At 36.8% G+C, this 26362-nt stretch overlaps 1 protein-coding gene across 1 annotated transcript in view; it reads left to right on the top strand.

Annotated features, from left to right (window-relative positions):
• Nucleotides 1-21010, top strand: part of LOC145673438 (adenylate cyclase type 10-like) — a 545310-nt gene extending 524300 nt beyond the window's left edge. The window contains exons 24-25 of the mRNA XM_081743142.1: nt 8699-8817; nt 20725-21010. Coding sequence (XP_081599268.1) covers nt 8699-8795 — 97 coding nt within the window. The 3' untranslated portion in view covers nt 8796-8817; nt 20725-21010. The remainder of the gene's footprint in view (nt 1-8698; nt 8818-20724) is intronic.
• The last annotated feature ends 5352 nt before the right edge of the window (nt 21011-26362 follow it).

The raw sequence follows: 26362 nt of genomic DNA, 5'->3' as shown, positions 1-26362 counted from the left end.
AAACGTTGACATTTAATTGTTATATGTGATGAACTATTACACGTTGACAAACATTAAAATGGTGAAACAAAAGACAACAAAAGGATTACAAGCTTCATCTGAGAAGCAGAGGCGGCTTCAGGATCTTCATTTTCGGTAGGCTCGCTCCCTCGCTTATGGATACATATACACATTTGATTGATTAATGATAATAGGAGAAATTACCTTTACACTAGTGATTGATGTTGTTTGTTAAATAATTATCTACAATCTAGTGTCAAATATATTTACTCTTTATTGTATCTATTAGAGTTTATATATTTTCCAAAATTTTTGGGTACGCCCGTGCCTACCTGGCCTATCCGCTAAAGCCGCCACTGCTAAGAAGTACAGAACTTCTAATGGGAATTACATATTTAATGTATAGACTGTGCAAAGCAGTACTCAATCACCCCATGTGCTTCTCATTCTAAACTTTATAATAGACTTTGTAAAAAAAAAAAAAAAAAAATGTAATCGTAATTTTATCCTACCGGGCAATCCTCTTCCCTTCCCTTACAATTTGGGTTTCATTCCAGAACAGCACATGTCATTAGGCCTACTTCTGGCATATCCTTGATGTTTATATAGGGAGTTTAAAAAACACAAAACGTTAAACGATGCCTTTTTAAAAATCAACCCATGTATTTTAAGTAAGATCACGGGACCATATTCAGAGTAGTTTTTAGCGTCATATTAAGAGTTTGACTAATGCGTGATGCTTACTTCCGTATATAGAAAAAGGCAAGCCACGCTGTTTCTGCGGGGTTGTCCAAACACATGAGAAGAAATCAATGTAAGAGAGAACAGGTCCCACTTCCCTTGATTTCTCCTAATGTGTTTGAACAACCCTAGAGGCGGTGCTTCTCATATAGTGTATAAAAAGCACCTTCTACATAACGCACAGTCAATAATGGATGAACCCAAAGCTTTCACGATCTACATTTCCTGTTTCTACGTCGTAAGTATAACAAGGCAAGAAGATATCTCTTGTTGATAGCTGGTCTCATCTTCTCTCTTTCACGTCCTGTCCAATACTAGTCTCAGCGCCGACATTATCGGCCACGTGTGCAAACTATCGCCGACACCGATATTGTTGGGGCTTCCACCGATATTGTCGGCGACGTGTGCAAAGTACGCCGACACCGACACCGATATTATCGGGGCTTCCACCGATATTATCGTTGCCGTGTGCAAACGTCCTAAAAGTCACCAGCTGTACGGAAGCTCTGCTCCCTCCCGTCTTCCATTTTAATGCGTGAGGTTTTGGGAAGAACCAACTTCCTCTTTACCTGTATTCCTTCATGGATTACAAAAAAATCAGTTGTTTACGATAAGTGCGATAATAGACTCATAGAAGGAAGCTCCAGTGTTTTGGCTGTGAGGTCTACATGTAATCAGGGTTATTAAAGCGATTTTGCACTTCGTAAAGCGATGTAGTACATCCTCAAGTTGTTAAATTTAGTATAAGCATCTCCTCCGGGAATCGAACACGTCCTGACAAACAGGTTGGCCAGTACTTAGTTAATTGTTATTCGGATTTAGATTGTAATTGTATGATGAAACAAGTCCCTTGATGCCTTTAGCTGTCTCCTGCTTAAAACCCTAAAATGAATTAGTGTTGCTTAATCATTTCGGATATTATGAGAAATCTTAACTGTTAAATTTGCACTACCCCTGAAGATGAGACCGCAATCATTTTTAAGTAAACGTGTTAAAAGTGTTAGTAAATTCGGGCATTAAGAAACCACAAGTCATTCCCAAGGATAAATGTCATTTTGGAAATTAGCTCTGCATTTCATTCATTTCTGCTAATAATGTAAGAATGTTGATAATGTTAATAATCATAATCATAATCATAATCATAATAATAATACCAATATTAATTGTGAGATTTTGACGAATTACGCCTATCGCCTACCTCTCGTGGTTAATTACTTTCATCCTAGAAAAGCTCTAAGGAACCTCCTAATACTCCTAATACTCTGACGACAAGAGTCGTATAATAACAAGGTAAATAATAAAATTAATGTTCATGTGTATTTGAATTTTACAATGCTGTGTCCATTTAAATATTTTAATTAAGTAGATAAATGCTAAATGTGTTATTTCTAAATATATTAAGTGAATTATTAACCGATAATTGTGAATCTGCCTCAGTTGTGTTCATACTTTAAAAAAGGTTACTATTAGTCCTATTTGAAGGCTGAACTTTACATTTGAATGTATTGAGAAATTACAATATGATATAGAATACTCTTATGTTTGGTGGTAAAACTAGCTCACTCATGGGATAAATTGCGATTATCGTTCTTATTCAAGATAAACGTTTTGAATTTCATTCTGTATATTAAACAAGTCTCGTGAATGTCGTATTATGATAAATTTTGTGATTCAGCCATCTATCAAGTTCAGTTATTATGTTTGAGGCGCTATTGTAATTGAAATCATATTTAAAATCCTTAATGAATGTTTATTGACTACGGTGTCCATGATGACCTTTAGACACCTTGACATTTGGACTACCATAAAATAGTCCATGCTGCTAATTGGTTATTGTTTGATAAATGTTTAATTAAAAACTCATATTGCACTAATCAGTAAAGCGTAATTACTCGCAAGTTAATTATAGGTATTGCTAACCTCATGTGTGATGCCAGGTTTAAGCCTTATCTTTGTTCCAAAATTTAATACTTCATTGAAACATAGTAGCAATGCGTAAGAAAAACTAGGTCACTGTTATAAATTCCTTAGTTAATCAGACCTTCCGATCATCAACACTGAAACCTGATACTTGTTTTGAACTTTGCTAGAGAGGTCAGAACACCCTCTAACCACAATAGTCAAGATCCATATGTTGTATTGTCAAGGAATTCTCTTCCTTTTTTAAAAAAAGAGAAAAAAGTCTTTTTCTGAAAGCAACTTCCTTCATTCTTTCATTTATTAAAAAAAAATAAAAAGAAGTAAAGTTGAGTTTTGCGAACTTAAATTCTTGCAAATATATATATTTGCGAATTTCTTAGTTTGAGTTCAAGAGATTAATTTTGTAAATAGTTTCGTAGTTAGAATGAATTATTATATTGATTTTATTAGCTATTATGGGTTAGAGAAAATCAATTTAAATAATTGGTAGTGTAATAATAACTTTGTTTATTAACGTAGTTTAATATTATTCTCATATTTAATTCTAGTTATAGGTGTATATATATATATATATATATATAAATATTTCTTTAACTTTTTAATTGTTTGGGTATGATATAGGTATTAGACCTTTAGATAGTTGTATATGTTCTTATATACACAAAAATACATATTTAAGCTATTTTGGGATTTCAACTAGTACTTCTGTACTACTGATATAACTACTTTTGTGTCATTTTAATTATGGTGTTACCTAATACTAGATAATTATTTCAATGGGTTTTTACTTTATGGGTTTAAGTACTTCAATTATTTAGCTATAATTGTGTATAAAATAATACTTGCTGGTATAAGCAACAAAAATGTTTAACTTTTATGAACTTTACTTAAAATTTATATTAGTAAGTGTTGCCAACTAGGACTAAGAAATTTTAATTGCATATATCTATGTATGAGAATTAAGCAGTGTTGCCAACACTAAAGTTTAGAAACAATGTTTGCCACTTAACAATTCTTTTTTCCACAAAAAAATAAGCCCAAGTAGACAAAAAATATCCCTCAGTTCCCTCGTCTATTTTTTATTTAACGCGGGAGGAACGCAGCTGCCGACATGTGGCGCTTTCGGGCCGATCTAATTTTTTGCTTTTCTTATTGTTATTAATTCATAATTAGTATTTAAAAACCGTTTAATTACTTTATTGTCATCTAATTATTGCAGGTTTTATTCAATGTTAAATTTCTTTCCTTATATTTTTTTTTCTTTCTGTGGAATAACTAAGCCAGACGAATATCTAAAGTTAGCTGTTGTCTCGTTAAGAGGAAATTCATATCTTTTTCTCCCCTCTTTGCATCTTGAGAAACAGATCTGAATTGGTAGCCTATAACCTTCGATTCGCTGTACGTGCAAGGGAATATCCAACCCTTGTGTCTTATCTGAGAGTCTGATGTTATTTTCTGAATACTTTCATTGTTCTTTGTTTAAGCCCAGATGTTTTCAAAAACATGCTAGACATATAACTAACATTTTGGCGCCGAAGTTGACAATTCCAAATTACTAAATATGTCTATTTTGACACTGTATAAAATAAGTGTCTAGTGAACACTTATATTTTTGGTATCACTGTGAAACTATTAACAAACCTATAAAAACCTGATAACGCCTGATTTTCTTTGTATTATCAAATTAACCTTTGACTTTTAATTTGGATATTATGTACTAGATAACGCTAAAGTCTTACTGTTTATAATAACACGCATGCGTGACTATTCTAGTTAAAACCCTAAATAGTCGTTTAGATAATCAGTATCCAATCTAAACGCAAAGACTAATTTCATTGCACATGAGTGTCCGCCCTTTTGGAAAGACACCACCCTGCTATACTCCCACGTACGTAACGTGTGAAAAAACTCCCTGAATACAAAATAGCTCTACAAGCTGTTCTCTGGGGAAAATCCATCGTCTTCGACGGGAAAATTACTGTGCCGTCTTCGAGGCACGAGCCTCGCGCTCGTCGTCGGGGGGCTCCGGCCCACTTCTTCTCGGGCAGGCTTCTGCCTTTCACCCGCTGGACTTTGCCTTTCTTCTCTGACTGTTAGTCACAGAGAGGTTAGTGTATTGCCAGAGTGTGTTTTTACACCGTGTTGCGGAGAACTCCGTCATCTCCGTTCACCTACCAAGAACCATCTCTGCTTTTATTTCGTGTGTACAAGACTGTAAGAATTTTGTTATTGTGCTAAACTTTGATTCTAGCGAGTTCGCTACTACTACACGCAGGCAGTCACCTTTCGATCTCTTCATTGAACTGCCCTTATTTCTCTTTTAACCTTGGTCATATGCTGACCCCTCAAATTTCACACATATGCCACTGGACTTAGGCGTCATCTAACGTTACCTCTTAACGCTGTATAACAACTTATTGCTTATCAACTCTTCTGTGCTGTACAAAAGCAACATTCAATAAAACTCATACTACTTCTAATTCGGCGTTCCAGTCATTTACAACGCCTATCTAAAGTTCTCAAAGTACTACCTCACCTACTCTAATATTTTATCAGAAAGTACCTCCAAAGAAGCCGTTCGTCGAAGTCTATTATTACGAACATCTCTCTTGTTATCTTGCTGTTACGTGAACCACTACGCCAGTCACGCCTATCAAGGAGTGTTGTTTGGGAAGTTTAGTACATCATCGCCTTTCTGTCTGCTCTGCGTCTCCAGTACCATCTCTGCATTCGTCCGTGGGAATTCCGATTGGAGAAAGGACTTCGCTCTCCGATAGCATCTTGTTGGTTTTTACCGCTCGAACCAATACAGACGCCTTCTAGGAATTCTCGGTCGCAGTGGACATCTTCTTGCCACGCTAAGCTCAACTCGACTTATACACGACTCGACGACATCTCCAGAGGCCACTTGGAACTCTTCAATCTCCGTAGGTCTTTAATTGAGAGGTGAGTGATTTAAATTGTTTTGGTGATCTTAATTGTGCATCTTGACTTCTAGCATCGACTTAGAATCGTGTCTACTTCTGTGCACCCAATATCCGATTTCAATGTTTGTGTTTTTAAAAGTGATTCTACAACTATGGTTGTTAGCGATAACTATCTCTTCCATTTTATTGTTTTATCGGTTAAATTGTTACCAGGCTAAATTATCTAAGTCTCTAATGAAACACTCTTTCTTTTGATTAATTAAGTATAGCCAAGACTGAACTTGTCTTGTGAAGTTTACCTATTTGAGGTCCATTAATCGTGTTAATAATCTTGTTTACATTGCATTAACTTTAACTTAATTCATTGTTGTATAAGTGCCTAATTATTCAGTTGTCGTCCCGCTACAAGTATTTATCTTTTGCACGAGTCCTAGTTCTCTATTATTTTGGTGTGCTAATTAATCTCGTAGTTGTGTGGGCTTCACGTTAACTAGTGACCCCCTTTGAAGCCGCCACTGCCCCAAAGTGCTGGCAATTACCTGCGGGACATTCGTGAATCCAGTCTCCCTTATAATCTCGTTAAACTCGTGCTTTGAACTTTGTAATTAGTTGACGTCATACGTAGGCACTCAAATTTCCTGTTCTCTCTCTCTATCAAATCACCTTGCCGTCAGCCTGATTGGTCGGGCCTTGTTTGAACAGGACGGACCTCCTCCTTACCTTAATAGTTACCCGTTGAGCCAAGACACTGCTCAGCTCCATTACATTTTAAATGTCAGGCAACTCTCTAAGTCAGTGATATTCTCGAGACCTTTCGTGGTCGTTTATTAACTATTCTTTTAGTTTGATCCCGGCAACCTTCGGTAGAGATAGCGTCGCTAATAATCTCTTTTTATGTTCGTGACCTGTGATGGAACTCCCTCACAAGTGGCCGCAAAAGTTTTGATCCCCTCCTGCCACCGGCCCCGACAACAGCACTAATTTAACACTATCTTTCTTATAGGTTTTATCTCGATCGGTTGAGTGGGTGGGGCTAGCGTGAACCTAGCCCCACCCAGAATTTTTTTTGACGTATGTGTAATGGCACAATTTGTTTTAACATTACAGGTCGTCAGCACTAATTGGGAACTAATTTTTGTCATGTTTTAAAATTATTGCCGATGTTGGTGGGGCCAGGTTCACGAACATCAGAGAGAAAGGCGGTGGTACAAGAATTTGAAAAACACTGAAATTTCCGTTACAGAAAAGTCATCATTTGAATACTCTCGAAACACCAAACGAGAATATATATCCTATAATAACGTCATCGAATGCCAGGCCGTTCAGCTTTGAAATCACAAGGAAGTCGACTATGATTGAAGGCGCGTTGTGTCAAAAGATAATTTGATTTCGTGACTAAGCTGATACTACTTTGAGCTAATGCTTTGTATTTGATATAAAGAAAATTGAAAGAACGTACTCAAAATAAGTTTTTTAAGCTTCTAACACTTAAGAAAGCAAAACTCTACCCGAAATTTGAAAGCTACATTAACCTTGCTGAAAATTTTAAATTTGAAACTTTAGAGCTCAGGAGAAGAAATATTGATTTATTATTTTTACACAAACTCTTTCATGGCAAAATAGACTGTCCTGGTCTTAACGAACAAATATGTATCCAAGTACCATCCACTAAATTGCTCACTGATTCGAAAAATACATTTATTTTATTTATTTATTTTTTATTTTTATTTATTTATTTTTGTACGACAGTGAAAACAAATGTCTTAAGAAGATCTCCTATATGAAGAGTTAGTGCAACCTACAACAAGTTAGTTAAAGAAAATTTCAACCTTGACGTACTGGCAGTGGACGTAAATAGTTTTAAATAGTCTATTAATTCTGTAAGCCGAATGTAATTATTACCAATAGTTCTATTAATCTATGTATTCTGTATAATGTATATACTTTTTAACTCTGTAATTCGGCCTTTGCCTGTTGTGTTATATGTCAATAAATTAAATTAAATGGAATATGGAATGGAAATTAACATCGAAAAATCGAAAGTTATGAAAACACACTGTGAAAACGCACCCTTACAGGTGACGATAGAACAAAGAGAACTTGACGGGGTTGATAATTTCAAGTATCTGGGAAGTTCTTTGACGAAAGACGCTTACTGCACCAAAGAGATCATGTGAAGAAATGTCAGCCAAAGAAGGATTCAAGAAGAGAATATTACTCTTAACTAGCATTAGAAGTTGATCAAGTTTGTAGTATTAGATTGCATGGTCCAGACACGTAGACATTACGGAAGTTAGAGAAGAAATATTTAGAGAGCTTCGAAAAGTAGTGTTAGAGAACGATGGAAAAGATAAAATGAACAAAGAGAGCAACAAACGAAGACGTTTTAGAACAGATAGGAGGAGAGAAGAGGCCACTTTTAACCAACATCCTTCGTAGGAACAACAATTGGATTGGATACATCTTGAGAAGAAATTGTCTTCTTCATATCGCATATAAGGAAAAATGGAAGGAAAGTGAGAATAGGAAGATCGATGATCGATGATTTGAAGAAGAGAAGAAAATATTCGGAGTTAAAAGAGGAAGCTGAAGATCGAGAAACGTGGAAGAAACATTTCCAAGCAACAACTTAAGAAACAAAAGAAATAAAATAATAGAAGAACCTCATTAGTACCTGCCAAAAGACAGAATACTTGATAATAATAATAATAATAATAATAATAATAATAATAATAATAATAATAATAATAATAATAATAATAATAAAGAATGATTTTTAGGAACAAGTTGGCATAAGGTAGATAATGACTAAAGATATACATTAGTTAGTAACAGTCATTAATTTTCTATTTCCTTGTTAACATGAACGTGCACTACTTTGCCTTTTCCGAGATCTGCAACTTAAAGAATATATTTTACACTATATGGTTTTGAGTTTTTTTTTTTTATTTGATTTGGTTTTTGTGTTTAGTTTTAGTTAAATTTAGGATTTCACGTTACGAGGATCCCTTGTTCCATTCAAATAGTTTCTTATGTAGTTAAGTTCCAACTGTTCTCTAGTTTGATTGTGGTGTTAACAACTTACGCTATATATCCTGATTACTCAACAGCAGACGAGTTGATCAACGGCAAACTGGAAGACCCTCAAGCTCTTTAGCACAACGAGATACGATGTATCCCGAAGTCAGGAGGTCATACTCGAATTGAAGTTCATTCTTCTGGATTACAGGTTAGGACTTGAAAAGTTTATTCTCATATATAATTACAGCAGAAAATCCAGGTAAGCAACATTTAAAAAGCTTGTCTTGTGTAATGCAAATTAAGGATGACGAAAATAATTCATCTACTGAAGCTGAGAGCATGTATGTTGTTAAAGCATAAGTGTGAAATATACGTAGTTTCAAATAGTATAGAGTATTATCTGTTTGTATGAATCATATTACGAAACGATTTTAAGAATTTGAATGAAATATTTATTACTTCCAATATCTTCCCCATTTGTAATAACTAAATTGTTTTCCTGTACAAATCAGGGAAGTAACTAAATATTATAATAACAATGAACAACCTCATTTTTATCTATTTTGTATTCAACTCGTCTCTAATCAATGTGATTGGCACTTTAGGTTTTTCTGAGTTTCCATAATTTGAGTTAACATTATGCCCCTATCTATCATCTAAGATTGACTGGTATCGCCTACTCTATTATCATTCCAGACATCACTACGCTCTTGACTTGATTAATCCGCAATTTTTTCTTCCTCCACTTATCCCACCATGTTGTCCACTGAAGCTTTCTATTTCCTTTCTACGGTTACTCGATCTCCATAATTAGATATAGATTCATTCATGTTGTTCTCCTTGCTCTTCTTTTTTTTTCACTCCGGTCGTATATTGTTCGTTCCTACGTGTATTTCGTTTATTGGTTCTCCCACTGTTCTTTCATCAACGATATCTTCTCCCATCCGTCCGTTTCTTGATGCGTCGAGATGACAAATACTGTTATCATGGTAAACTAAGATTTCTCGTCAGAGTTAAACAATCCAGTTTCATGTTGTTGAACATGAAACCCAGAAGAGCCATAAGTATCTGCTAACACGTAAGGGACCATATGGTTGTCGCGCAAATCAGATGCAGACATACGCCATCTGATTGAGCATGAAAAGATATGGAGAACACAGAAATTTAAGGTGCTAAAGGCCATCGGGAGCGGAGTGAGGGAAGAGGAAACATTGAATGTCGGCAAAATTGAAGAAAGTCAGGAATGACGGGAAAAGTTAATTTCATGCAAACAGGGCAACAAAGTCAACCAAAAGAAAGAAACTAAACATAACAAGGGCATCAAGGACGAAGGAAGATCATAATCAGGGTTGCCATCCGAACCACAGTGTTGCCAGCGTTGCATAACATTGATATGAAAAATATAGCACAGTATAGCAATTCATGCATTAGGAAAAATATTAGTAACACAAAAGACAATTGAAAAGACTCTGTACACGTGCGTAAAAAGGTTTGACGCAGTCGTGAGTGAATATTACACCCGCGTGAATACAAATGGAGGAAAATAGAGAACAGTACGCACCATTTGTAGTTTAATTGCAGTTTACGTGAAGATCACGAATGAATGCGTGGTCAACACACAAACATTTCTCGCAGTAAGCACAGCGGATGAAAGCAAGCTGGTCACACGAGTCTCTGCAGCATTCTTCTGTGAGTCATTTTTCAAAGCAATATGCGGAAGGTGTTTCAAACTGTCCAGGATGTTCATTGGAGTAGCCACATTTGAAAAACGCAAAGCGTATCATCTTTTTTAATCGCCTAGAGGAAAACTGGCAATGAACAAATGACTGAAGGCGGAGAAAGTTCTCACGTTGCCACACATTAATACTGGGGAACACTAATGTATCTGTGATGAACGATCATCATCATCATCATGGAACGATGCTCCCAAACACTTTCGTTTCTGTGTTATCATGTGTGCCCCCTTCACTTTCATATCTATATTTGTTCTCCCTCATGTACATTATTCACTCACGACTATCGTTAAACCTTTTTACGCACGTGTACAGAGTGTTTTCAATTCTCTTTTGTGTTACTAATATTTTTCCTAGTGCATGAATTGCTATACTGTGCTATATTTTCCATATCAATGTTATGCAACGCTGGCAACACTGTGGTCCGGATGGCAACCCTGATTATGATCTTTCTTCGTCCTTAATGCCCTTGTTATGTTTAGTTTCTTTCTTTTGGTTGACTTTGTTTCCCTGTTTGCAAGAAATTAACTTTTCCCATCATTCCTGACTTTCTTCAATTTTGCCGACATTCAATGTTTCCTCTTCCCTCACTCCGCTCCCTATGGCCCTTAGCACCTTAAATTTCTGTGTTCTCCATATCTTTTCATGCTTAATCAGATGGCGTATGTCTGCATCTGATTTGCGCGACAACCATATGGTCCCTTACTTGTAAGAGGTTTTATCCGAAAAATCGGAAACGTTTCTTCCGAAATGCTGGAAAGCGCATAAAATCTATTAAATGTTTATTGCAACAAGCTTTGCACTTCTTTGTATACAACTACATGGTCTGTGATCACTGCCTCTTACAAGGCACGTTCTATTTGATAGGATTGTTTAGCCGATCTTCTAGTTTGAGTAATAAGCATACCATTCACAAACTCTTTGACACATTCGTATTTTATTCATCTGCTTCCACAGGCTACACTCGTGACTCTCATAAGCTTCTAAGTATGTGACTAAACATAAACCATTTTGTTTCCTAATTACTGCTTCCAACAAGAAACCTCGAGATCTTTTAGATTATAAAAGTAATACTTTGTCCCTGCAGCATTATGGACTCGCAAGTTGTCATCTGGAAATTCTGAACTTGTACACAAACTATTTCTCAGTTTTTATTAAACATTGGATACAACTCGTTTTCTCACTTTAGTGTGATTATAATATTGCTAGGACATTACTGGAAATAAGCTTTGTTGCACCAACTCAACACATTGAGGATTCGTTGACAATTTTTGTCCCGAGCGATTGTGAAGTTGCCAGTAGACTCGTCCCCAATTCTAAAACAAGGGCAGTGAAACAGCGAGTTGATACAGTTTTAAGGGATAGCCGATAACTTTACGGACGTTCCTGAACTACCTAAGCATATTTTCCTTGCCAGAACAAAAGAACATATCTAACCATAGAGCAGTTAGAGGAGAGAAGGAAGATGTGGGATCCCACCCGAGTGAATATCCACTCCGAAATTTCAGTTTAAGATAAGGAGAGATTCTATGAGATCATGTAGATGTTTCCAGATGTCTTCTGTTAGATGAACACATACATTGGTCTCGTCAGAGGACTCGAGCACAATATCAAACTATCAAGTGATACACTGGTCAACAAAGCAAGCTATTCTATTGCATATTACCTGCAATGTGTCAAAAACTTATTTGGACTCTCTCTCTAGGCACATCTACGTGGAATCATCTCATTATATTGGTCAAAGTGGTCAGGAGACCATTGATTCCTATCTGATTTACGTGGATTTAACATTCAATCTCTGCCCCTAAATGTTTCCGTGGTACCTATGGATTATATATTGGCACATATGGCAGAAAAGCTACTGTATTCATCCTCAGATTTTAGACAGGATTTTGTTTAACTGCTTTTAAATGAAACCTAAGGAGTACACAGCATCCTCTGCTCCGGCTGCGAATTATATTTTATAATACTCTTGCAATGGGACACATTTCATCAGCAACTGCATTCAATTGACTTGTTAAATTGACGATAACCGAGGTCCTTTTGTCTAGTACCAGTACTACGTCGATGACCTTTATACTATGTCATTTATTGTCGAAAAGGTAATAAATCTGTGCGATATGTTGTAGGAGAAGTTTCGAAGAAAAGATCAGAAGTTATTTTCCTGAAAAATGAAGTTGACTTATAATCGTTAATAGTCTTGGGGCACAAACTTGGAAGTTTAGAAATGTCTGGTTCCAACTAGGCACTCGATACAATTAGGAACTACACATGGCAGTGTACGAAGAAGCTACTCAAGAGTTTTCTCTCCGTATGTTCGTTTCTTCGCCGATATGTCAAGGATTTCGCCGAAATAGCTGAACATCTGCAGAGATTGATGAAGAAAGATGAATTTTCCTAGGGAAAGAAGAGACAACAAACGCTTGAAGCTCTAAAGTCAGCCATACTTAACGTACCGGCACTCATGATATACAACCCCAAGGTAACGTACATCTCTCTTCGGACGCTCACAAAAAAATCATTAGTTGCTTTGACAGCACAATTTGTTCCAAAGGATTCCAATTCCGACCTTTTCCAATCACGTTCTGTTCTAGAGCAGATGGGTCAGGAAATAAGGATCTATCTGCCTATTATCTGAAATTATTAACGCTTCTTTATGCACTAAGATCGTTTCGATACTTTGCATTGGGTCGCATTTCTATCTGCATATTGACGAAAAAGCAATTATAATTTTTAAAGAGTAAAAGCCTCACCGTAAGCTTGCTCGATGGCAATCTGAACTGGAGACTGATATTGCTATTTCACACTTACCAGCAGCATAGGGCATGTAAGAATATGCTTTGAGATGCTTCTTGAACGACCGACGTGACATTTCACATAATTATGCTAATCCAGTTGGCATCAAGACATTCTTCATAGAAGATGAGAAAACCATTAACTTGGAAAAAGCACAGTGGAAGAACGAAACTCCTCAAAATCATTGAATGTGTAGAGGATAGTCTAGAGCACAATCAGACTTACAATCGCAAAGCTTCGAGTTTCACATTCCGCAACTACATCCACTGCAAGATGAACACGACACACATACATAAATATTTTAGATATTCTTATTAGTAATTTGACATCGTTATACGTCAACAATTATGATGTTCATTGTTAAAACCTCCAGTTATAACAGGTTTCATGCTCTACAGATCTCATTCTTTGTTTTACGATTATAAATATATGCGCAATTATAGTATTATTGATGTCTAGTTGAAATGGCTACACGATCAATAGACATTTAAAGAGAAACAAAGCGTTCTGAGATGTATCATGACTTTCGAACGTTCTCTCTTGTGTTATTTCATGTTTCATTGTGTTATTTTGACTTTTCTTTTCGGTTAGGTAATTATCCTTCTCCTGTTAAGCAGTGTTCATAGGTTTCCTGAAGAAAATTTCCCTCTGAATCAAAATTTTCCCTTTTTTAAATAAAATTTTCCCTAGTTTGTTGAGTACCTAATTCCTATGGCACAAGTAATGTGATAATGTTAATGTAGCAATACTAACCAGTTTTGTTTTTTATTTACTTTTTTGCTTCAGTTTTTATTAGGTACGTGGTGGCTGGTTGATAGAGCGCTTATGTCTGGTGCGTGAGGCGCTGCCAAGTAAGTTTGGGTGGCCAACATCATGTCTGTGGGTACTCCAGTTTCCTCCTTCAATCTAATTCCATCAATTCTTCCATAATTATTACCTTAATCATCCGTATCCCTTAGCCTAACAGGCATAATCGTGTGACGTTAAATTCAGAGATTTAATTTTCATTTCATTTCTATTTATTTTTACTTTTCCCTCACTTTTTCACAAAAAATTCACCCAATGAATAATGATTGCAAATTATGCTACTTAGAACACACAAACTGTTGCTGTTGTATTGGTTTATTTCTGAAGAACTGGTCAATCAGTCACCGCAAGAATTTCTCTGAATTTTCACGTTTTGAATTTTCACGTTTGCTTACATGCACTAGACGGAACCCGCCAACTGATGGGCAGTTTTCATTTCTACTATAGACGTAACCAAGAAAGTTCTGTCGCATTTTGTGCAGCTCTGTGTTCAATTTGCCCTCACACCGTGACTTGCATACGAATGAAGACAAGGCGAAGGTCAGTTGTTCGTGTGAGTATATCCAACATACTTCCTTGAAGTGGTAGTTCAATTACACCGTGAATTTACATAAGGACAGAGTGAACATGAGACCTCCATAGAGCGTCATAAGGACGTGTATGCTGTACGAGTTCAAACTAGGGTCAAACGCCGCTGCAGCAGGACGGAAGATATGCCAGGCCTTTTGTGAGGGTATCTACTTGACATTTGATGAGAAGTGGAACCTGTACGAAGTTCCACGGCGCCGTCATTATTGGTTAGCATCCCATGAACCGGTTCCAAAACAGCCGAAACCAGCACTGCATCAGAAGATCCTCTTGAGTGTTTGGTGGACTGCTCGCGGCATCGCGCATCGGGAACTGCTACCAGCTGATCACAGCATCAATGCAACTGTATAATGCCAGCAGTTAAGCCGTGTTCAAGAAAAGCTCAAATCTCTGGAGCCAGCACTTCTGAATCGCAAAGGAGTCCTCCTGTCACAGGACAACGCTAAGCCCCACGTGGCTACGATGTGGCCAGGATGACCCGGGACATCATTCTACGCCTTGGATGGGAAACACTATTGCATCCGCCATACTTTCCGGACATTACACCGTCCGATTATCACCTATTCCATTTCTTGGACAATCACCTTAGACGACGCGAGTTGAAATCCCTAGTAGAGGTGCAATATGCACTTGATACCTTGTTTGCTTCATGGCCCACTAAGTTTTACCGCGATTGTTTCCGTGGCCTTCCAGAACGTTGGCAGAAGGTCGTCGATGCTGATGGGGTCTATTTTTGATCTTCCAGGTATGTTTTAGGTGGCATATCGATGTTCGAAGGTGGTGGGTGAAAAAGCGACAGCACTTTCTTGGTCACCTTTATAATTCAACAAAGATTAAACACAAAGAATGAAATTTTTAAGTAACAATTTTATTCAAGCAACAAGATGGTGGTGAATATGTAATAATACATTAGTTTATCACATAGCCACAAATTATCATAACACATTTGTAATTTCCAAACCATAAAACTCTCATCTAAAGCTTCGATTCTACTAAAAGAATCCTAGCCCTAACTGTCTCTAAATTTATCTAAATTCTTTCAATGTTCTAATTCTTTTAATTAATTAATTAATTTTCTAATTGGGAAAGAAAATTATTTTCACAAATAGAGCTTCCGAAAATATTCAGGAACAAGAACATCTCTTCAAACAATATCTAACAAATTCATTACTATCTCAAATAGAGTATACAAAGATTCACACTAAACTAGTTTGTCAAAGTAAATTTTAGCAGTAGAGGCATCTCATAAAAAAAAGTGCCTCATACCATAATACCATAAATACCACATCAAATACCATAAATACATCTTATTTTTAGTAAAATCTGTAAATAATCAACTAACTTTATAGTCAACCTAGTATATTCAAGATCTGACTGACACCTCGAACAAATTAACGTCATTAACATTTATCTCAATTTTTTAACAATATTTTCCAGTAAATAGTGCCCTTTTAAAGTAAGTTACTCCAAAATCTCTGATTTGTTAACCCCGGTAGCGTAAGTAAGGGGAAGGGCAAACGGGGCTTGAGTCTTGGGCGCCGGATTGGAGGGTGCAAGACTGGACAAATATTAATTTTAACTTTAAAGCATGGAAAGGAGTTTTAGTAAACTAAAAATCATTAAAAAATACCTCAGAATCATATAAAACAATAATGACTCACCAACCTTAGGATCATTTCCATAGAGCATAAGTTAGCTTCAAAGCTATCTTTTGAAGATAAAAAAAAGAAAAAGAAAAAAATACATCCAAAAGAACCCGTAAAGTTGAATTTTAGTTCCACCTTTTTGTATTTTCGTTTAACTTACATCAATTTAAGAGATTTGCAAAATGTCCGAATATAATACTCGCGACAATAGTTTGACTGTTTGTTATAATTCTAAAGCAATAGATTATTGATTCATTCTATACGTATGCATATCCCAATATAATTCAAAAAAAAAAAAATGTGATTTTCAGTTATTATGATAAGACTATCAGGATATGTCAAGCATGCTACTCTCAGATTATTTGTCAATCAAATACTAATTAGTTTGGTATTTTATCTTGTACTAAAACTTAAATTATGTACTGCATTTTGAAATCAAGCTTTACCACTTGAAGAAAAAAATGGAATATTAGAATTATTGAGTAATGCCAATATCAGGTGTAGTTGGGGAGCGTTTTGGTTTGGTTAGTCGGAAGGGTGAGTTCTTGCCTCGGGCGACAACTAGTCTAGTAGCGTTGCTGTTAACGCCAAACATCTGGTGAGAAATAAAAAACTATTCGACCTCAAATGAGAGCTGATATATGCTAATAAGGTAATAATCTTTATAAATAACAAACAAATTTCAAAGGAAATACGCATCTAATAGGGAAGGAAATAAGAAAATTGGATCATTGATCACATTGTCTGTTTACTTCCTTAGTACCGGTATATGTTGAATGATCCTGATAAAATTACGAATAAAAGTTTCGAAGCACCTAGAGCATGTGGGGGTTCCTTTAATAAACATTACTTACTACATAGCCCCATAAGTAAAATCGGTTTTTTTTTTAAGTTCACAGAATATAGCGGCTAAAAGTGATTAGAAATAATTTGACATCAAAAAACCTTTTGCAGTAATTTCGTGGATTCACTCGCTCTGTATGTTCTTGTGTTATATTATTGAATTCAAGATTATTATTGATTCCGTTCTTGGTTGAACTGGTTAATGATTTTGCAATAATTTTACATTTTTGTTAAGAACATTGGCCCAAATATACTTCTTTTCAAGAATGCAATCTTAAAGCACAGTCTTCTGACAATGTAGAAAAATTCCATGTGTGATATGAAGTTTGTTGGTAGATCATTACCAATTTTATAACCGATTAGAAACGGGTGTATTTGGAAATCTAATTTAAAATTGATCTTTCACTTTTTGTGAGTACTCAGTATATTCAAGAAAAGCTGATCAACGATAAATAATAGCTTTCGAGCTTTCAAATAAACGTTCCAGGTAGAAAAACACGTCCAGAAAACTATAACTTCTTTTATTGTGCAAAAGCAAGGGCTAATATCCTAAATAAGTCGCCAACATGGAGGATTAGTGCAACCTACAACAGACTCTTAAAAATGACAAATAATATAGATATTTACGCTGATTGCCTCACAAGGTTTAAAAGGGAAATTGTAAATATATTATTTCATAAAAGATGAACACTGTAATTGGGTATAATACCTGTTGTGTTCTGTTTCAATAAATAAATAAATAATCACTATTTTAAAATTAGTACCATTCTGATTGCATAAAGAAAACAGTCTCAATCTAATCCGATGAACATACTTGGGACAACAAAGAACGAGGCACCATCTTGTTTTACAAGGTCACTAGCTTGACTATCTGGCGGAAACAAACTGCACACGGCACAGAATTATCGATTTTTTTAGAGGCATGATGGCTTAATGGTAGGGCGCTTATCGCTGGTGAGTGGGCTCCCTGGTTCGATCCCGGATAAGTAAGTTTGTGGTGGACAATATCATGTCCGTGAGTTTTCTCAGGGTTTTCCCATTTCCTCCCGTATTCTCACTACACCGATTCTTAATTATCATTCATTCATTTGCTTTAATCATTTGTCTCCCTTAACCTAAGATTGAGAACCGTTGGACGCTAAACTGAAAGATTTCATTTCGTTTTCACTAACTTGTGCAGGAAACATTTGTTGCAGCGTACGGAACAGAATCGCTCAATATGTTTATATAAGTGTATAGTTATTTTCCGAAAACACTATACTAGTTGCCAGTGGCGTATTTAGGAGGGTGGCTTCCGGGCTTAACCCTCCCCCCGAAATCTTACTTAGTATAGTAAAGGAAATGAAATATCTTGCTGAATTTTCACATTTCCAGGCAAAGCCCCTCCCCCCGAAAGTTAGCAAAGCCCTCCTGAAACAAAATCGTAAATACGCCACTACTAGTTGCAAACATTTCCTGTTACCGCTCATCCTTCTTCAGTATTATATTAATGTACGGGAGGTTGACAAATTGTATATTTCATCAAAATGATTTAGTGTGTATATACACCCTCCATTCCAAAAGAAACCGAACTTTTGAAAACAAATAGTACCACTAGTGCCATCTGTTGTAATATTTTACCGGTAGATGGCGTAGTCCCTCATTGACAACTGGTATAAATGTCATGACATTTGGATGCACGGCAACAAAGTTATTGCGTTTCAACTGTCAGTGTGTTGTGTACATCGGTCGGAAAATGAGTTTCAAACAACGAGCTGCAATTGAGTTTTGTGTTAAACTGGGTAAAACTTTTAGTGAAACGCACCAAATGCTACAAAATCCATATGGTGATGAGTGTCTATCCCGTACGCAAGTTTACGAGTGGTTCAGGTGATTCAAATCGGGTAGAGAGACGCTGGATGATGACGAAAGATCAGGCCGTCCCAGAACCGGATTATCGGAAGAAAACATCGAAAAAGTGAGTGAATTCATCAAACATAACAAAAAATCGTCGGTGAAAGTTATTGAAATGGAATTAGGCATTCCTCAAACAACCGCATACCGCATTTTGACCGAAGTTTTGGGCCTTAAGAAGGTTAATTCGCGGTTTGTACCACACAAACTCACCGAAGACCAAAAAGTTGATCGAATTGTGCATTGCAAAGACATCGTTAAAAGTGCTCGGCAGGATCGAAACTTCTTGAAATCGATTGTAACTGGTGACGAGACGTGGCGTTTTGAATATGAGCCCGAAACAAAGCGGCAAAGTGCTGAATGGAGAGCGCCGGATGAAGGAACACCCAAAAAAAATCGCTTGGTGAAGTCAAAAGTTAAGGTGATGCTGATTTGTTTTTACGATTCAAAAGGAATTATCCACAAAGAATTTGTTCCGCCCGGCCAGACAGTCACTGGAGAGTTTTACTTGGGCGTCATGAGGCGTTTGCTGGCAAGAATACGTCGTATTCGGCCCGAATATCGCGAAATCAGCAGTTGGACTCTTTTGGACGATAATGCACCATCACATCGTTCACGACTTGTAACTGAATTTTTGGTCAAAAGTCACATTATTCGGTTGCATCATCCGCCCTATTCACCAGATCTCGCTCCGTGCGATTTCTATCTGTTCCCGAAACTGCATTTGGCGATGAAAGGAAAGTGGCACGCATCGATTGATGCCATTGAGAAGGCGACGACCGCCGTCCTAAAGACCATTCCAATAAAGGACATGGAGAAGTCGTTTGGGAACTTGTTGGAGCGTGCAAATATGTGTATCGATGCAGAAGAGGAATACATTGATTCATAAAAATGATTTGTTCCAAAATGTACATTGCTTTTTTGTTTTTTTAAAACGTTCGGTTTCTTTTGGAATGGAGGGTGTATACAAATGAAATGTATCTATACAACAGAAAATGAAGTCTTAAAACAACTCTATTTGTTTACCACTGTTACTGTTGTTCAGTATCAAGACTAATGCTTCCTATTGTCTAATAACTGACAGTGAGAATTTGTATAAATCGATAATTTTTGCTATGAATAGGATTAGGAAGTAGATTTCTGGTCTTTTCAGCATCTGTTACCATGTTAGCTCGTCCATATAAGCAATGACGTCCCTCGGTGATCACACTGTCCGGGCAATTGAGAAGAAATGAATGGGGAACGGAGGAAGCAGCTTGGGTTCATTGTGTGAAGTATCATCCCAGTATTTGACTGGTATGAACGAGTAAAACTTCGCAGATGGATAGCATGAAAAACCTTCTATACTTTTTCGATTGAGAGTTCCACCTTGCATCGAACCCGGGACCACTCGCACCAAAGGCAAGACCATTAGCGATTACGCAGAACCACTTATTGTTGCTCTGACTAAAGCTTTACGCGGTATATTTGACATTTATACCAAGTAACAAACAATGTGTTATACTTTCTATAATCCTCCATTAAACAGTGTAGTGCGTTTATGAATTTTCACAAATATACTTGATTGGACGTCCTGCCATCTGTTGTTCCTATGTGCATTATGTTTCTAGTGTATTTACTAGAAACATAGATATATAATTCTGGGTTTCGATATTCTATATAATCTGCCACAGGATTAGCTTATGCCATAAATGTGGTTGAAATCATGGCTTTTGTTTATTTTGGTAATGTTATTCGTTGACATATTTTTTGTGTATTTGGTTGTTTTATAACTTCTGAAAATAATTTTAATATTGTATTTGATTTTAGATATTCCAATGGAAACTGGGTCAATGGTGAACAACAAATGATTGGTTCCTCTCTGTTTTCTGTATATAAAAGTATCTTGTTTTTTATCAATTAATTATGGTTTTATTTTCTTTTTATACACATACTATTTCATCTTTGATGTTATATTTGTTATGATTGTTGTTGGAGAACACTTTTGTGATTTGTAATATTTTTTATAATATTCTTATAGAAACATTGGTAAATTAACGTTTGTAAGGCTTGTCTGCAAGATTATCACATAATAAATATTACAGGATAAATTGTACCTTTTGTTTCTAGTTACCTAAATACGAGGGAGATCCGGAAAGTAAAGTTACAAAGGTATTTGTACAAAAATGCGTATTTGCAAAATGTCTACTATAAGATATTTAGTGATACAAGGTTTTTCGACGTAATTGCCGCTATTTATCGAATACATGGTACTAACTTCTGCATTCCACAGTCAAAATACTAGCTCCTGTTGTTAAAACCACATTCCATATTCGTTATCGTGGAAATGTTGTCCAGCAAGAATTTTCCTTAAACGAGACGAAATACTTTGTAAATATCCGCTGGGCATTAGGCATGTATCCACGGCAGGACCCGGGTCCCCCGAAAATTTTCGCGGTTTGCTTGTAAATGAACTACAGGGTGTGGCACGTAAAACCGGCCCGTAAAGTGAACACATAAAATGAAATGTAATGTATTGAATATGATTAACTACAACACATAAATGAAATGTAATGTATTGTATATGACTACTCACCTTCACAGCAGGTGCTGAAAGTGTCCTCCGCCCACTTCAACACACATGTGAGCACGATTGAGGAGATTCATATATACCCTTGTCAGTTCTTGTGTTGTAATGCTATTGGTGACATCCTGGATCCTGATATTGAGTTCTTCAATTGTGTGTGGATTTGTTTCGTATACTCTTCCCTTTAACAGTCCTTATAAGTAAAAGTCACACGTGGACAAGTCTGCTGACCGAGGAGGCCACAAGCCTTTGCTGATTGTCCTCTCTGGTGTAAACATCTCATGCACAAGGGACAATGATGTAGCTGATATGTGGCATGTTGCACCATCCTGCTGAAAGTAACATAACTGACGCTCCTCTTCGGTCAAGTGTGTATAAAACTCCTCCAGGATTCCCATATACACGCCACTGTTCACTGTCGTCTCAAAGAATATGGGCCCAATAACGCGTGTGGCGGAAATGGCACACCAAATACCAATCTTCTCATCATGCAAGGGTACCTGGTGGATTGCGTGTGGATTTTCTGTCGACTAATACCGGTTGTTTTGGGAATTTACGTACCCAGACAGGTGGAACCACGCCTCGTCACTCATGATGAGCATTAGTGGATCCAAGAAACCACTGGCAAAATTGCTCAACAGCCATGAACAGAAATGCACCCTCTTCTGCAGGTCAGGCCTCTTCAGTTCTTGCACAACACTTATCCGGTACGGTTTTAACTTCAGTCCCCTTAAAACACGTCTGCAACTTCTCTCACTCGCATGAACCTGTTGACTCAATCTCCTGGTTGACTTTCGAGGACTTCTTGTCATTATCTCCTCCACCTGCATCTTTAATTCAGGTGTGCAGACAGATGGTCGTCTGTTCCTGGGAGCATTTTGAACCGATCCTGTACGCCGCCATTTTTCAATCAATTCCTGAATGGTGCTTTTTGCTGGCACAGAACGTCCTGGAAATTTCTCCCGAAACAAATTCTTTGTTTTCACAAAAGATCCAGTGAGAATGAACCCTTCAACAATGGCAACACGCTCGGGTATCGAATACGGCATTATCACACACTGACACTCACCCGGCTTAACACAACGAGGCCTTTTTCTCAACTGGTTTCGACAAGTTTCACTGGCTGCGGCTGCACGTGACTGCTGCAGGTCACGTAAGTCGACCCGACCTCGACACGCTATCTCTTGGTAGGAAGGTAGATTATTTAAGTGTTGCCAAAAACACAATATACCAGAGTATTACGACGGGCCGGTTTTACGTGCCGCACCCTGTACAATAAGGTTGGATTGGCCCCCTCAAGTTCAACCGGCCTCCCTACATTTTTTGCGCTGGCTATGAGCCTGCTGGGTACTTATCTGGTGCATGTATTATATGACAGAGTGCAGTTTACGTTTGGAGGAATTCTGAATAGACGCAATTATTGAAAAGATATATTGCTCGAAGGGGACTCTATGTAGAAATAAAGAACAATGGCCAGAGTGAAGCGGAAGCCAGACAATGGAAACCAATGTTGCCAACTTACGCATGCAAATATTACTTGTTCGCCTACAGGTGTTTAGATCTTACTTTACGCACACGCCTTTTATAATAAAACTCACCCTAATAGGTGAGGTAATACATCTGCAAACGAACAGACGAATGGAAATTACAAAGTTATTCTACCCATACAAGGAATAAACAGAATGTTGCTACTGTGTCCATGCAGTTTGTGTGGAGTTGTTATGTATGGACTGATGAATAAAGTATAACACTGTAGATAGAGGAAACAAAATGGCGCTGGTTATTTTTACTTCTTGTATAAGATCATGGTTAGTAAATTGAAGGGAAATTTTCCTAATGTAAGAAAATTTAAGAAATTCAGAAAAGAAAAATTTTTAGAGCGGAACGCTGAAATTCAGGGAAAATCTTCTTTTGAGCTCCGAACCGAACTTTATATTTCAGTTTTCCTTCTACCTTATATCGCCAACAATTGATAAATAATAACTTTCTTCAGTTCCTTTCGAAGTTTTTTAAAACTTTCTTCCCGTGCCGTGGAAGATCAGCGCCCGGGGTGAGAGTATACGACGGCACCCTCATACATATATTCCAAGTAATTCTTCCTCTCTTTCCTTTTTTCTCTCAATTTTTCGCCCCTTACTTCAGCGCCTAGGGTCGTCGCCCCGCTCGCTTTTCCCCCGACACAGTACTGCCCACACCTTTTCCCTTGTCTCCGTTTCAAATGTGTTCATCTTAAGAGAAGATAAAATAAGTTTCTTCCTAACCTAGTGGACTGCGTTTGTGGAACATGGTTAATATGCTTCCGCCATTAAATAGAAGCTTCTGTGCCTTCGATTATTTAATTGCTTAATTTGTCAACAGTGAGGCTATATAGGACATGACCTGTAATTTTCAGTAGGATATAAATCACTGCAATAACGATTCTCTTACCAAGAATCGTATCCGGAAGTTTGTGCAACAAAGTACACGCTCTATCACTAGACCAGCGATCCATGGAATGGCGTTCTAAAGTATGGGTTGATTTTGTTTTGTTGACATACTCTTTATACAATGACGAAATGCATCGTTTTTGTAAGGAGGTAAAGACTATTGTCATATGTGCAGACAAGCAGTGGCGGCGTAAGGCAAATTGGGGCCCGGGACTAGTGAAGTAGATCGGGGCCCCTTCTCGAACAATAATGATTTGTGCATTGCTATTTTTGACATTCATTTGCATACTTATTCTTTCTATTTACACCTATCTCCCCTTTTCCCGTTGGTGTATGTGTGTTTAAACCATCTTATTTTGCGATATGTTAAATAAATGGGGGTGACATTCAGCATATATATATATACAGTATATATTCATTTTTAAACAAGGGACAAGACAGAAAAAGGATTGGGGATACAAGTGTAACGGAAACTACACTCATGAGAGAAATGATATAATCTTAAGAACAATCAAAACATAACAACAAAGAATCCAGAATTTATGCGACACCTAAGTTATACTATTCTAGGTTAAAAGTATACTGTAATTAGATAGAATAGTTTAAGTAATGCTCCTAATAACACACTTAGAGACAAATTTACGTACAAAATGTAACAATGAGCTGATATTGAAAAATATGCAAATAATAATATAACCGATGCGATTTCTAAATGCCATGCGATTACGTTCTCAGTTTTCTATAGAATTTTCTTGTTCGGTTTTCTCCTTTGGTGTTTGTCCTGTCCAATTTCTCATATGATTAAGTTTATTCATAGTCTCTCACCTATCTGAGTTTACCCTACATGGGTTTTATTTGATTAGATTTTTCTCATACAATTAGCCCCATTCACTTTAACATTCGTTTTCTCTCCAGTGATAACACATAATACTTAAACACTTTTTTTTTTTTTTTTTTTTTTTACCGAACTAGTAAATAATGGCTAGAATATATTTCTCTCCTGCGTGTCTTCTTTATTTATCTTTTACTAGGTTTCTCCCCAGTGATAATACACGATCTATTTAGTGCCACTGCTTTTGCCAAAATATCAATAAATAGTTAAGCATTAGAATCTTTCTTTCCTGTTTGTTCTTTTTACTATTGTTTCCAGATTTTACACTTGTTTTATGATTCCATTATTTTGTATTTAATAATTCAGTCATATTTATATTGTGCCACTTATGACTTTCCATTACCACTTACTTGACGGCTTTTTATTTTTCTTTTGGTACTTTTGTATTTTTATTGTCTTAAGTTGAAACATGAAACTACTTTCGGCAATAGTTCCACTACCTTATTAGCCTGTGTTCCGCCAGCATTCAGAATGCTACCTTCCTTGCTTTAGTAGCTGCTAAAGTATCAACTACATTATCAAAATCCAAAGTAGATGCTATTTCATTATCGATAGAAAGAATGTCCGGATTCGTGTCTTTCTTGCCTCGTAGTGGAGCGTAAGTATGGTCTTATCAGCTTCATTTTGCTGAAAGACCTTTCAAATGATGCGACAGATACGGGTAGTGTTATCAAAATCTGAAGAGACGGTGCCAAACTTTGGTAAGCTTCAAACCCCATTGAAAATACATATTTCAGTATACCTTGTGGGGAAAAGTCAAGTTGTTCTTTAGGTTTCTAAGCACACCTTAGTGAACGGATTATATATAAACAATTCTATGCCATCCAGGTCATTCGGTTAGAACAAAGCCAAATCAGAGCAACAAACATGCTTTTAACCTTTCCTCGCTCTCATCATTTAGCTGCTGCACAAAGTTGGCAAAGTAAGAAAATAGTTCTATTATATTTCTATCTAAATATAGAAGGAAGCAATATAACATAATTCATGTTTTTTCATTTGAACATTTGAACACTTTTTTTCTTATTGAACATCTTATTCACTCTAAATTTGTGAGCTGAAGTGTAAATTTGTACGCCAAGAAACAAGAGCGAAAAAGGAGAAACCAGCTAAGCAAAAGAGTTTCGCTCGCTGAAAATTCGACTTATAAAGGACAAAAGAAAAAAGACAGAAGGAAAACAAGCGAATCAGCAACTATAGCGTCTGCACCAAAGAGCTTTTAATTAGGAACATAATGCTAGTACCCTAATATAAAGGTAAGCAAGAAAGTTCTGTCACTTTTTCACCAACCACACTGAACATCGAAGACGTACCTGGAAAATCAAAAATAGTCTCCATCAGCATCGATGATCTTTTGCCAACGTTCTGGAAGCCATGGATTATATCGCGGTAGAACTTGGTGGGCCGTGAAGCGAAGAAGGTATCAAGTGTATTTTGCACCTCTACTAGGGATTTTAACTGCGTTCTCTAAGGTGATTGTCCAAGGAATGATACAATTAATAATCGGACGATCCAATGTCCGGGGAGTGTGGCGGATGCAATAGTGTTTTCCATCCAAGGCGTAGA

This window comes from Thermobia domestica, chromosome 16 (assembly GCF_964235325.1).
Source record: "Thermobia domestica chromosome 16, izTheDome1.hap1.1, whole genome shotgun sequence".
NCBI lineage: Eukaryota > Metazoa > Arthropoda > Insecta > Zygentoma > Lepismatidae > Thermobia > Thermobia domestica.
Note: the sequence above shows the minus strand (reverse complement) of the source record. Positions and strands in the feature narration are given on the sequence as shown.